The sequence below is a fragment of the Panthera pardus genome, unplaced genomic scaffold (genome assembly GCF_024362965.1).
Source record: "Panthera pardus isolate Hobbes unplaced genomic scaffold, ASM2436296v1 HiC_scaffold_20, whole genome shotgun sequence".
NCBI lineage: Eukaryota > Metazoa > Chordata > Mammalia > Carnivora > Felidae > Panthera > Panthera pardus.
Genome location: NW_026526766.1, coordinates 57024733 through 57037690, shown reverse-complemented (window position 1 = coordinate 57037690; position 12958 = coordinate 57024733). Strand labels below are relative to the sequence as shown.

The following is a 12958-nucleotide window of genomic DNA, read 5'->3' as shown; positions in this document are numbered from 1 at the left end:
CACAACAGTAGCAGGGTGAGTCCTAGTATCTGCATTTTGTAAATGATGGTGGGGTTCAGAGACACTAAATGACTTGCCCAAAGTCATGTGGAGTTTAGCTCTTCTGACTACAGAATGTGTGTAGGAAAGCATGGCATAATTTGTTGAATGATGATCCAGATTATGGTGGGTAATCAATAAATAATTCATCAGATTAAATTACTGAAAATAAACAATGTCACTGCTTTGAGGTCCCTAGGTTCCTTTTTCTCCCTGTGACCTCCCCTCTGGGCTTCCCTCAGAGACCTCTTTTCCCAGGAACTCTATCACCTCCAACCAAGACTCACAAAGAGTAGCACCCACATGTCTTCAGGCAGGAGGCTTAAGAAGGAAGGGTCTTCTTTTATGATAGAGCTGAGTGGACCTAACAGTTTTTGTTCTTTCTCTTCCCACCTTAGGCCTTCCTGGAATGGGGAGGCCCTACTCAGAATTTTCCCTGCCCCACTTGGCCGACTGCATTTGTTCTGGAGTAGACAAACCAGTGAGTCCCTGCTCTCCTGTTTCACTGGCCTTTGCCCTGGCAGTTATCAAACTAATGCCTCCTCCTCTCTCCTCCCCTGGCACTGCCTCCTGCCTCTGGCTCCGCCCCACAGCCCTGGACACAGTACACAGAGCCCAGAGTTTGGGCTCCAAGGGAAACAAAAGGAACTGCCTGGATTCCCATGGCTATGGCCAGCACCTTCATACCAGGGCTGAACCCCCAGAACCCTCATTATATCCCAGGGTAAGACTTCTGCTTGCTTCTGGAAATAGGCATATAGGGATATGGGAATTGTGCCACTTAGATCTTGGAGGCCAAGTAGACATACTGGTATTTGGGAGGCCCAAGGCTGGGATATTTATGGTTTTTGATGGAAAAGGAAAAGCAAGGCAATAGTGGTAGCTGGGCCTGCCACAAAACTCTGTTGTCTTCTCTATGGTAACAGGGTAACAGCAGAGGGGAAGGGTTGAAAACCTAGAGAACTGAGAAATGCCTGCTCCAAATAGGCACACAGCTGAATCCAGAAAAAAAAAATCAGGGCTTCAGAGGTCTCTGTGTCTATCTCTGGGGGTGATGGAGCAGAGGGAGACTGGAGGTGAGTTGTGTGTGTGGGGGGTCCTGTGCTACAGGTACACCGGACACTGCCCACTACTTCGGTTCAGCATGGGCCAGACCTATGGGCAGATGACTGGTCAGCTACTTCGAGGAGTTCCTGGCCTGGCCTGGCCCCCTGCCCATCGCACACTTCTGCCTCCCATCCGGCCTCCACCATCTCCTGAGGTTCCCAGAGGAAGACCATCTGTCAGGCGTGGACATGAAAGGCTCAGTTCCAGCATGATCCCAGGGTACACAGGTATGTATGTGTGGTCTGAATAGGTGTCCCTGTCCCAGAACATGTGCCCCAAACACTAATCGAAATCCTCCTTGCCCCCTCCCACCCAGGTTTTGTACCCCAGGCACAGTTCCTCTTTGCCAAGAACTGTAGCCAGGTCTGGACTGAGGCTCTGAATGATTTCACTCAGTGGTCTGGGGGACAAAGGAGTCAAGAACTGCCGAAGGAAGCCAAGGGAGAAAAAGACGTGGGGAAAGACCAAGAACCAAAGCCAGAGTCAGAGCTGGAGGCAGAGAAGGAGCTGGAGCCGGGGCAAGAGGCAGAACAAGTGAGACCAACAAGGCTGGAGAGAGTGCAGGGGGAGTTGGTAGTGTGACCAGGCCTAGGGGTGGCCATGAGTAGCATGACTCTGGGTACAGGGAGTATGGGCCTGACTGCCAGCTCCAGCTCCCAGGGAGCTTCTGGTAGAGCACAGGAGCTGAATTTGATGCCCTTATTTTTTCTCTATCAACTTCCCCTCACAAGGCTTCCCCCTATTCCATGGATGACAAAGATCCTCGCAAGTTCTTCATGCCAGGTGAGAGGAAGTGGGTAATGATCAAAAGCATGGGGAGGCTCCCAGGAGGTCCTGACTCAGTATCCCCATCCCCCTAGGCTTCACTGGTTATGTGCCCCGGGCCCGCTTCCTCTTCGGCTCCAGCTTTCCTGTGCTCACCAACCGGGCACTGCAGGAATTTGGACAGATGTATTCAAGGGGCAGATCCCAGAAGGATCCCAAACATCTCCCCCCACTTTCTAGGACCTACCCTCAGAACCTGGGCCTGTTACCTAACTATGGAGGCTATGTGCCAGGTGAGGATAGCCCCAGAGGGAAGTTTCGGGGACCAGAGTATTTGTACGTGTGTGGCACGGGTGGAAGTGGTTTGGGGGGTTGGAACTAATAGATATGGACGGGGGGCTTGGATCACGTGGTTCAGCTTACCACTGAGCAGAAAAGGAAACGGAGGTAGCCCACAGTGGAAGTTGGGACAAGATTTTGGAGGGCTTAGGCACTGACTGAGAAATAAATGGCTTTTCCATGCTACCAGCTACAAGTGACAGACTGTCTTGTCCATATAGGGTATAAGTTCCAGTTCGGTCGCACGTATGGGCATCTCACCCATGATGCACTGGGCCTCAGCACCCTCCAGAAGCAGCTCCTGGTATAGGTACCTGGACTTCAGGTTCTGTCTTCCCTTTCTTCCTATCCCAGCCATCCTTTTGCAAGGAAGAGAGGTGGGCCGCAGGGTGGGGGGAGGCACAAAGAAAAATGGTTTGGAGGCCGAGCACCTTTTTTATTAATAGGTGTAATAAATAAATAAATAAATACATAAACAGAAGTCTGGGCTCCTCCTCCCTCTTCTGACCACCAGGCACTGGCCACAGCCTATTTACATTTGGGGGCTTAGGGAGCTGGCCCCAATACTGTCACCCATCCTCCTCACCACCTGGCCTAGGGAACCCTGCAAATGGGCCTCTGGTCACCTCCCTCCATAGGGACATGCTAATCTGTACCTATGGAAGGGCCAGCCCAGATGGCCGGGGAAATCCTGGCAGCCCAGTGCTGCATCCCTTCCCTCCTTTCCGGGGTGGAGGTCTGGATGAGGTCACTGGGACAGTTAACGGGGAGTAATTAATACTGAGCACAGGGATGTATGGCCCCCAGCTCTTAGTCTGCTCTCTGTGGCCAAGCCAGAGGGCTTGGGAAGGGCTCTCAGGCTCTGAGTTGGGGGTTATGAGGGTCCCTGAGGCCACCAACATGCACAGGGCCTCAGTTTTGGCTGCTTCCAGGGGTTGGACTTGGAGTTGGGGTCAAGGTCACATAGGCCAGTGGCACCAGGCCGGTGTCGGGGCCGCGGCTGCAGCGCAGCCAGTCTCCTCCAGCTGGCCCCAGCACCCGGAGGATATCTCCCTTGTGGAAGCTCAGCTGTCCAGGGCCTGTGGCCAGATGATGGCACAGTGCCTTCACCTCGCTGGGGAAACAACAAATGGAGGTCAGAGAAACCCCATCCAAAGCCAAACCCAGCCCCCAATCCTATCTCCCAGGGCTTACCATGGAGGCTTGGAGGGCAGAGCTGGAGAGGGTGGCTCCTGCAGGCTCTCCCTGGGCTCTGGCTCCCGGCGGGCACCCACTGTCTGTGCCACTAGTTGGAACATGGACTTGTCCAGGCTCAGCCAGTCAGAGGGTAGCCTAGAAGAGAGCAGCTAGAGCTCTGGCTCTGTCTGTACCCTGGCTTAGAGAGGCTCCCCAAATCCCTCCGTCTACACTATGGGATGCCGCTCACCTGTTTGCGGGCCGGGTCTCACGCTGAGCCTTTCGGGAGCCAAAGAGGTGGCCCCACTTGATGCCCCCAGGTGAAGGTTCTGAGGCTCCTTCCTCATTTTCTGCTGAGGGGGCAGTGGACCCTTCCCTCTCCCGGCTGCGCCTCAGCTCAGCCAGCACAGAATCAGGGGGGCTCCCCATCCAGAAGGGCCAGCCCCTATCCCGGCCAAGGGTCTCCTCAGGGGCAGGGCAGGCCTCCGCCCCCTCGACTACTCCCTCTCGAGGGGGTGGCCCCCCACTTCCTGACCCTTTCTTTTTCTCACTGCTGCTACTGCTGCCACCACGGGGGAACCTAGAGCACTCAGCTGAGCCATCGATGTAGACCTGGGAACTCTGCATGAGCTGGTACCACCAGCCGGCCTGCCCGCCTCGGGCCCACCTGCCACGCCCTGGGCCCCCAGCTGCCTCTGCCACCTCTTCTGTCTCCTCTTCCTCTTCATCCTCTCCACCTTCTGAGGCACCCACACCCTTCACCCGCTCCCCATGGACTGCCCTCTCCGTGTCTCCAGGGCCCTCCTGGCCCCGAGCCCGGGCCAGCTGCAATGTTGAGTGGGCGGACAGCAGTAGGTCCTGGGACACCCGCAGCAGCTCCTTGTGCTGCCGCTGCTGCTGCCCACTTTGCAGCAGCCGGTGCTGGAACAGCAAGTCGAGGCTGAAGGGCAGCAGGGCCAGGGGCTGTAGCAGCAGCAGCAGCTCCTCAAAGAGGCTAGGGCACACAGTGTGTGCTGCACTCAGGAAGCCCCACGGCTGGTAGTGGGTCTGGATGATATCTAGGGGAGAAAGAGAGAGGCCTGAGTCACACAGAGAAGCACAGCCTGGCCTGGGGTGGGCCTTTGAGAAGCAGCCCTGGCAGAGCCACTGCATATGGCCACACAGGCTGTGTACTGTGCCCTCGGATGCACTCCAGTGGAAACGATGCCGCCTCAAGTTGTGCAGGTCGCGACCTCCAAACCCTAAGTGGCAGCCCCAAGTTCAGAGTGGAGGTGTTGGGGTTCCTAGCCACCCTGACTTCCACACTGCCTGAGTATCCTGCTGACTCCAAGGCTCTAACACAAGTAGAAGCTGGGGGAAGTTTTGGGCAGAAGCCCCGGCTTTGAGGATGAAAGTTTGTGGGGTTCCCTCCCCACCTCTAGAATCTGTAAAGAGCTGTGCCTCCCTCTTTGAGCCTCTGAGGTCTGGCCTATATTGAGTTTTCAAGAGAGAACAGTGTTCTGGGCATTACCTTCGTGGTTATAGAGGTGGTTAAACCAGAACTCCAGGGACCGGATGCTGTAGGGAAATAGGTGAAGAGAGTTGAATCTTGTGTGGATATAGCCAGATGATAAGGTACAAAGGAGATGGACATCGGGTCAGACATAGAGCAGAGGTATAGGCTGAACACCCCCCTTCTATGGCTACCTGGTTCATTTCATGTAATCTAGTTCTGGAAAGTCAGCGGGGACGTTGGGAGGGGGTGAACATGTGATTCACAAGCCAATTTCTTCCCTCTAGAAAGGAGTTGGCTTGCATAGGACCCAAGAAGTCAGGGCAGCTACTGAGTGAGAGTACAGGGTACCCATCCCAAAGGGGATGGCCTGGGCCCATACTTGAGAAAGAAAGATACTAGGATGTGGATCTCAAGATGGATTTACGGGCAGGCAGGATTTGGAAGTAGTGCTGGAATGGAGTGGATCAAAGTTTACAATATCCAAAGAACCAGATTAATTTCCAAATAAGCCAGATTGTGGAATAAAAACCAGATTAAAAGCAAATGACCATGTTGGTGATCAGTGCCAGAGGGTTGTGGGTGTGGCGGGAAACCAGTGACCTACTGAGAGAGGCTATAGCTAGATGGGAGTGGCGGGGGAAGGAGGAAGGTGAGCCTGAGCCCTGGCCACAGATCCTGTGGATCCACCTGACTGTCTCAGTCTAGGGAGTTGGTTCCTCAGAAGTGGCGGAGCCTAGGGGAGAGGGCTGGTGGTTTGCAGCTCTTGTTGCCCCACACACTCACTTGAGCAGGCCAAGAATGAAGGCGTTGAAACGCATGGTGTGACTGGTGAGCTCTGGGAATTGGCTGACTTTGTTGTAGAGGCCATGCAGGACCTTGGTAGACGGGCCTGAGAGGAAGCCAGAGTTAGCAGTCACATGTCCAGTCTCTGGAACCCTAATCTCAGCCTGGAGTCCCCATCTTGCCACCCAGCACTTACCCAGCTGTGTGGAAGCCTCAACCACACTCCACGGCATGTTCTTACGTTGCCCAATGATGACATCTAGCACAAAGGCCTTGAGCCCATCCTCCAGCACAGCCTGGACCGCAGGGCACAAGTACTTCAGAACCAGGTGGCCCACATTGGGGCTCACAGAACTATTCCCCAGCTTTGCCTGTGGATGCAGTAGACAAGTACAGAGAATCATTTGAGGCCTGACCTTGGTCCTTTCTGACTCTCTTAGGCCTGAGCATGCTTCTCTTGAGATCCCCATCCCGAAGCTCCCAACTCTGGGTTCTTGGTGCAAGAGAGCAGGAGGAAGTGGTCGCACAGAATGGGTGAGGGTCAGCCGGGTAGAGCTCAGCTCTCCAGTTTCTTGCCTACCTTCACCCCAGGATCCCGGCTTGTGCCAAAATGGGCCACAATGAGGTCCACAGCAGTGTTAACTGCTTTCACCAGCCCTGCAAGTAAGAATTTGATGTGTGACAGGTTCCTAAGCAAGTCCCTGGGCAACGTGGCTGAAACGGAGCCCTCTGTGGAGAGAGGGAGGGGCTTACACTCTTTCTCTCTGTCTCTGCACACGGATCTCAGTCTCACCGAGGACCAGTCCCTGGCCCCTTGTTTTTGCCCAGTTCTCAAGCCCTGCACTGCTTTCACCACCAGTGGATCCATCTCACCAACTGCATCTTCAAGACCTTCTTACTCCATATCCTAGATGAATCTAACTATTCATCTTCTCTGCTATGAGAAACCAGGCTAGTGGCTGCTGGAGAAAGTCCGGGGCCACTCATAACAGTGATCGACAAGGGCACTTCTTGGATGTGCGTCTCGTGGTACGCCCTGCTATCCTTTCACATTGCCAAATCTTTACCCCTCTTCTCAAGCCCTTGATTCTACTTCACCTAGAGAACAGAGGCGACTGGTCATGAATTCCACATCGCTGTCCATCCAAAAGACCTAACTACATTCTACCTAACCTCCTCCAGGGCCCACTCACTCTCCATCTTGTTCAAGGTTCTTCCCTCTTCCTAGGTTTGAATCTCCCACTCTTCCTCTGCAAGGGACCTTAGCTTCATCTTTATTCCTTCTCACAGGCTCCTTCCCTTCAGCCCACAATGACGTTCAGTTCTTTTCGCATCATCTCACTGAAGCAGCTCTCTTAGTCCAGTGGTGCCTTATTTGCTAAATAGCTTAGTAGATGTCACCATTATGCTTACCGAAGCTGTTAGTCCCTGTAGTACTTGAACTGTCCCCAAGAGCACATGGCCATTTATTTATGGCAAAGTCTCCCTCACTATAAGTAGCTCTCCAAGGCAAGAGACTGAAGCCCGATTCTTAAGCATCTGATAAATGACCCTTGCGTGCTCATGCACACACACCATACACAATACACAGACTTCTACCTCTTGCCCCAATTCCTGTGCTAATTCTTTCCTAGCACGTGGAGTTCTAAAATAGGGAAATAATCTGGAAGACTAGACAGTATGGCAATGGGCACAAATAGGCACTGACAACAGAATTCCCGCCTGAGCTGGGGGTAATATTCACCTTTTTTCTGAAGTAGGTCAATGGAAATGGCCTCTGAGTTGCCATCTGGGGACAGACAAAACTCAGCTGGAGGCTTCTCAGTCAAGGAAAAGGGGTCTTGGAAGTCAGGGCAGGTCAGCGGTAATGGCTTTACTACTTGACCTGCAAAGAAGAGAAAAATCAGTCTCAAGCAACTCTCCTAAGAGTTGCAGCTGGGTTCTGTGTTCCTTTGGGGCTGACCCCTTCTCCAGCCCTGCCAAGCTGTGGTAGAGCCTGCTCTGGGTATACTGGGGACCTGGGCCACACACCATTCATCCGGCAGTTCAGATGGCCAGCAGCACTGAAGGAGCCAGGGAATTCAAAGATGGGGTTCCTTCGGGCCAGTCGAGTTTCCTGCGGCCTTCGGTCTAGGCTCCCTGACAATCCAGGTGGCCCTAGTGGGTTCTTCCTCCTGTATTCCCGCCACTTGAGTGCTTGAGGGGACAGGTGGTTGGCTGAAAGCAGAACAGATTAGCAGAAGAGACAGACAAGAGTTAGCAGGAGATAGCACTTCATATCCACCCAGTGGGCCCATATAAAATATGAGGGCTGGGTGTGTGTGTGGATATTATCCATAGATAATATGGGGAAGGAGATGTAAACGTTTTAACCCCTGACCCCAGGCTGGAGTATAAGAAACCATTCAAAGGGGAGGTAAAGATGCTTGGGGTGGGGGGTAAAGCTCATACCATTATTGGGCCTGGAGGCCATGCTGCCCTCACCACCTCCCCGGGCTAGACTCTCTGCTCGACTGAGGCTAGATCTCCAGGAGCCCAGAGGAGGCAAACTTCCTGTTCCATGGAGACGGTACTCAGCCAAGGTCAGTATCTTCTGATCCTCCTTCTGTGGCTGCTGCGAGGTGGCAGGCCGGGCAACAGGAGGACAGGAGTGGTTCCATGGGGGTGGGCTTTCTGTGGCTGTGGCCTGCTCTGGAGGAGGGGAGCATGAGGTGGAAGCAGAAGAATCGGTGTTGGGCCCAAAGGGGCCAGCACTGCGGATGGGGGAGTAGCTACCCAGGGGTGACGGCCGTGAGGTTTCTAGCTCAGGACCAGCTTTCCTGGCACCTCTGTTGGTGGCTGCCTGCGACTCCCCTGAGGGAGCTAAGGCTGGAACTTGAGCAGTGGGGGCAGCCAGTGGGGCAGGCTGCTGTGCACGGCCACAACCAGAGAGGCTGTAGAGCTGGGAAAGGCTGTGGAGGGCTCGGGCCTTGGCCAACTGCTTGGGGAAGTGGTGCTGGAACACGAAGGGCTGGATGGGCAGCGTGGTAGGCCTCTGCTCCTTGCTGTAGCGAAGGACTGGTCGGCTCTCAGCACCACCTCCTGTGGCAACAGTGATGGAGGAGGAATCAGACAGATTTGCCCTGAGACCCCCATGAGAGGAAGTAAAGAAGCAGACAGATGATGCTCACTGGGGAGAGGGGAAGAGACAGGCAGCACCTGAATTGTAGGAATTGAATGGGGTAGGGGTAATCCAAGTTTGGGAATGTGACAATGCCCCTCCCATCTTTTGTAAAACTTTCCCTATTGTCTTTATGATAACTGAACTCTCTTGTACTCTTGGCTATTCACCCCTTCTTCATTTTCTTGACTTCAAGGGTGGATATATCTTAAGGCTCCATTCTTTGATCTCCCTTTACACATTCTCCCCTGCATTGTTCAAGTTCAGACATTCATACACATGACTCCTGAACCTTCAGCTTTAGCCCCAACCTTCCCCTTGATCTCTGGATCATTCTGCTTTAGGATTCTGCTTTCACGTATTTTTTATTTTATTTTATTTTATTTTATTTTATTTTATTTGAGAGAGAGAGAGAGAGAGAGAGAGAAGCAGAGGGAGAGACAGAATCTTAAGCAGGCTCCATTCTCAGCACTAAGCTGAAATCAAGAGTCGGATGCTTAACCAACTAAGCCACCTAGGTGCCCCAAAGATTCTGCTTTCACTTAATAATTGCTATTTTAAAACAGTTCATCTATCACCTTTCTCCTGATGACTTTCTTCAGTCAATGGCAGAAACACCATTTCCTTTGTTTCGGAAGCCTAAAGAGTTGGAGTCAGAGTCACATGATCTTCAGGGTAAGATATTATTTACTTCAAGCTTTTGCTCATCATCACCTTTCTCTGCTAAAGCTGACTCATTTCATTCTTAAGCAAATCTAACCATGATATTTCCTTATTTGCAGCTGGGATCAGACTCCTGTCACCCCTATCCACCCCATTCCCACTTTTTCATAATCCTGGCATTGGAGCCTCACGGTCTTTATTTGCTCCCTCTACACAGAACGGTGGTCTCCAAGACTGATCCTCTCCTGTTCTTTCAGCCAATCTTCAGGTCAGCGTCTCTCAAGACATAGGGCTCCGAACTAAACACAGAACTCCAGGATACTGCATAGCCTGATGGTCTTTGTGTGTGTGAGCTACGCTTCTAATAACACTGCGTATACTGTAAACATATGGATGAACACAAGGTGGCGCTACAAGCACCTACAAAGCCTAAACCCCTGGGTGTGGCTCGCTAGCACAACTCTGGCCGCACAAGTCTGTGAGATAGGAATTAATATCCTTACCTGACAGATCAGGGTATTGGAAATTTAGAGATTAAGTCATTTGCCCAAGGTCATACAACTAGGAAGTGGCAGAGGTAGAACTCTGCCTAAGCCAGAGTCTGATTTAGGGGCCAACGTTCTCTTTATCACATTGCACTACACATGAAATGGTAGCCCTCATCTTTTCCCATTTATTTATTACTTCAGTGAGTCTTAAGGGGACAGTGATCACAACCCCATGGTGGGGGGGTTAGAATCATTCCTAAGGGACGTGTTCAAAATGTACCCTCCAGTAGTCATCCCCAATCTGTGCTAAGAGCAACCTTTGTCATTCTCCCTTTGCTTACTGTGCTCCAGCCACACTTCCTTCTGTCCTTAAACATGCCTAGTTCATTAACATCTCAGGGTCTTTTGCACTTGCTGTTCTGCCCCAAATCTTCTCATCATTCAGGCATCAGCTCAAACATCACTTTCTCAGTGGCGACCACCCCAGTCACAAGTCACACTCTATCTCATTATCCTGTTTTATTTTCTTTTTAACATTTAATCACTATCAGAAAGTAATCTCATTTGTTTATTGTCTATTACTCCTCATGAGGGCTCCAAAAAAGCAGGGTTTTTGAATTGTTCATTGATGTATCCCCAGTGCCTAGAATAGAGCCAGGTATGTAGTAGGTACTGAATGAATATTTGTTAAATGAATGAATCCCCACTGTCTCCCTTGGTTCAGTCTAGTCTCACTGCATCCAGATCTTCTTACATAAATCAGACTGCTTCCTAAAACACCAATTTTATCCCATGGCCCTACTGCCCACAGAATAAAGTCTAATCTTCTCAAACAGGTGTCCATACCTGCCACCAATTAGGCTGCTCTCCCCTCAAACTTCCACACCTGCCATTCTCACTGACACCACTCTCCCCACTCTGTCCCCAACTTTAAGCACACAGCTTTCCCTCCTGGGAATGCCTCCCTCCTTTCCATTTATTTAAATATCAAATTTCAAGGCTGAATGGACCCTGGCTATCAGATTAGGTATTCCCAACCCCAGCTTTATTATACCCCCTATATGAAGTATGTTTGTATTAGACTGTTTATTTCTACTCTTTAAAAATCCTCCCTAAGTCCCCAGGATAGGGTTTGAGGCAGAAAAGTAAGCTCAGAGAAGAAGGAGGAGCCTAACCTGGGGAGTGGGTCTCAGTTATGTCCCCAGGGAAAACAGACTAAGGCTTCACATTTTTCTACATGACAGCTCTTAAGAAAACTGGAGTCAGAGACCACGTTCATCCAAGTCTGCTGTTCTATAGGTGACATAGTCCCAGTCCCTCAGTTCCTTCTTAAAATGAAGCACCTAGAACTTCCAGGTGAGCACTAACTGGTGCAGGGAGTAGAGGACTATCAGCTTCTCCCTTCTGGAATCTATCAATGAATCCAGTCATTTTAACTTTTGGAAGGAAGCCCTTCCAAACTGCTGACTCATTCTGAGTTTGCTATCAATTAAATATCCCAAATCAACGGAAGTACATACCGCTCACCTGTCAAACTTCACATTGTTCCCTGCTTTTTTAATTTTGTTCTTTCCAGACTTGGTAAGATCTTTTTGAATCCTGACTCTGCTGCTCAGGATCTCAAAGAGATCTCTGCTTCTTTTGTCATTCATGAATTCTTTTGAATAGTCACTCATAGCAAAGAATCGAGAGAAGAGACCTGTGGTAAGTCACTGGAGACTTATGGAACAGAACAGCATCTCTATATGACAAGTCTTACCTGATAACAAAACAAACAACACTTTTAATGCATCTCTGACCAGGATTGGTCTTGCCCTAAGAATGCCAGCCACAACATCCCCTGTACCTAGAGACACCTGCCAGACAGTACAGTCTAAGAAGGGAGTAGGTTCCAAGGGACTCTGGCCAATCTCTGCTGTTTCTGACCCCCCCCCTCTTCCCTAGAGACCTCCCTTTCCATCCCCACCCCAAGAACAGCTCCTCTGTGTATGTTTAGGAGTGTGAAGTCTTCTGATGGGCTGTGATCTCCCTAACAGCAGAGATAAAACCATTTATGTTTTTTTAACCCATTTCCTTTGAGAAGCCAAGGGACCCCAACCTGAGGCCACAGCACAGCACATTCCCCTTTATCTCCCTTTCCCCTGCTTTATCTCCTCTTTCTTTCCAAACCCTCTGAGATCTGGCTTCCACCCTCACTGCTCCCAAATGTTGCTTTCAGGATTCTTCAGCCTTAATGTTAGTGACTTCACTTCAAATTTTGTTGAACTCTTTTTGAAATTTTCTCCTCATTTAGTGCATGTACCTTCACTCTCCCCTGGTTTTCCTCTAATATCCTAATTCTTCTCAGTCTCCTTGGGATGTTGCTCTGCTCACCCTTAAATCATTGTATCCTCAGGGCTCTCTGTCCTTGTTCCTTTTATAACTCCACACATTCTCCCTGGATGCTCTCATCCACTCAAAGCTTCAACTACCTCTTTTTTTAAAAGTTATTTTTAAAAATTTAATTTTATATACTTTTAATTTTTTCTTTAAATCCAAGTTAGTTAACATATAGTGTAATAATGGTTTCAGGAACATAATTTAGTGATTCATCACTTCCATATGACACCCAGTGCTCATCCCAACAAGTGGCCTCTTAATGCCCGACACACATTTAACTCATTCCCCTACCCACCTCCCCTCCAGCAACACTCAGTTTGTTTTCTGTATTTAAGAGTCTCTTATGGTTTGCCTTCTCTCTGTTTTTACCTTAATTTTCCTTTCTTCCCCTTTGTTCATCTGTTTTGTTTCTTAAATTCCACATATGCAACTACCTCTTTTATTCTGATGACTCTGATCACAGCCATCCCCTGACTCCCAGGATATCCTTTCCAATCTACCTTCCACCCAAACAACCAGTGATCTTTCTAAAACGCAAATGAAAACATGCTACTAAGCTGTTAA

At 50.4% G+C, this 12958-nt stretch overlaps 2 protein-coding genes across 6 annotated transcripts in view; one reads left to right on the top strand and one right to left on the bottom strand.

Moving 5' to 3' along the window:
• The first annotated feature begins 614 nt into the window (after nt 1-614).
• Nucleotides 615-2731, top strand: FAM166B (family with sequence similarity 166 member B). Of its 2 annotated transcripts, none has more exons than XM_019454582.2 (6): nt 615-763; nt 1150-1373; nt 1463-1680; nt 1878-1929; nt 2152-2204; nt 2472-2731. In XM_019454582.2, exons 1-6 carry the CDS (start codon nt 702-704, stop codon nt 2691-2693), a joined length of 831 nt encoding a protein of 276 aa, XP_019310127.1. In that variant the 5' UTR covers nt 615-701; the 3' UTR covers nt 2694-2731. The 2 variants fall into 2 exon arrangements, with proteins under 2 accessions (XP_019310127.1, XP_019310126.1); XM_019454581.2 differs by having other exon boundaries at nt 618-763; nt 2007-2204.
• Nucleotides 2666-12958, bottom strand: part of RUSC2 (RUN and SH3 domain containing 2) — a 65985-nt gene continuing 55692 nt past the window's right edge. For all 4 annotated transcript variants that reach the window (XM_019454579.2, XM_019454580.2, XM_019454578.2 and 1 more), the window contains 10 exons: nt 8156-8785; nt 7736-7921; nt 7449-7589; nt 6285-6361; nt 5901-6075; nt 5705-5810; nt 4937-4983; nt 3677-4484; nt 3445-3582; nt 2666-3364 (listed from right to left, as the gene is read on the bottom strand). In XM_019454579.2, the coding sequence (XP_019310124.1) occupies nt 3163-3364; nt 3445-3582; nt 3677-4484; nt 4937-4983; nt 5705-5810; nt 5901-6075; nt 6285-6361; nt 7449-7589; nt 7736-7921; nt 8156-8785 (2510 nt within the window). In that variant the 3' untranslated portion in view covers nt 2666-3162. The remainder of the gene's footprint in view (nt 3365-3444; nt 3583-3676; nt 4485-4936; nt 4984-5704; nt 5811-5900; nt 6076-6284; nt 6362-7448; nt 7590-7735; nt 7922-8155; nt 8786-12958) is intronic.

Bases quoted from the DNA above. Each gene is read 5' to 3' on its own strand.
- FAM166B (XM_019454581.2), top strand. From the start codon at position 702: ATGGCTATGGCCAGCACCTTCATACCAGGGCTGAACCCCCAGAACCCT. The intron at 1,374-1,462 runs GTATGTATGTGT...CCTCCCACCCAG, and splicing joins CATGATCCCAGGGTACACAG to GTTTTGTACCCCAGGCACAG. The intron at 1,681-1,877 runs GTGAGACCAACA...TCCCCTCACAAG, and splicing joins CGGGGCAAGAGGCAGAACAA to GCTTCCCCCTATTCCATGGA.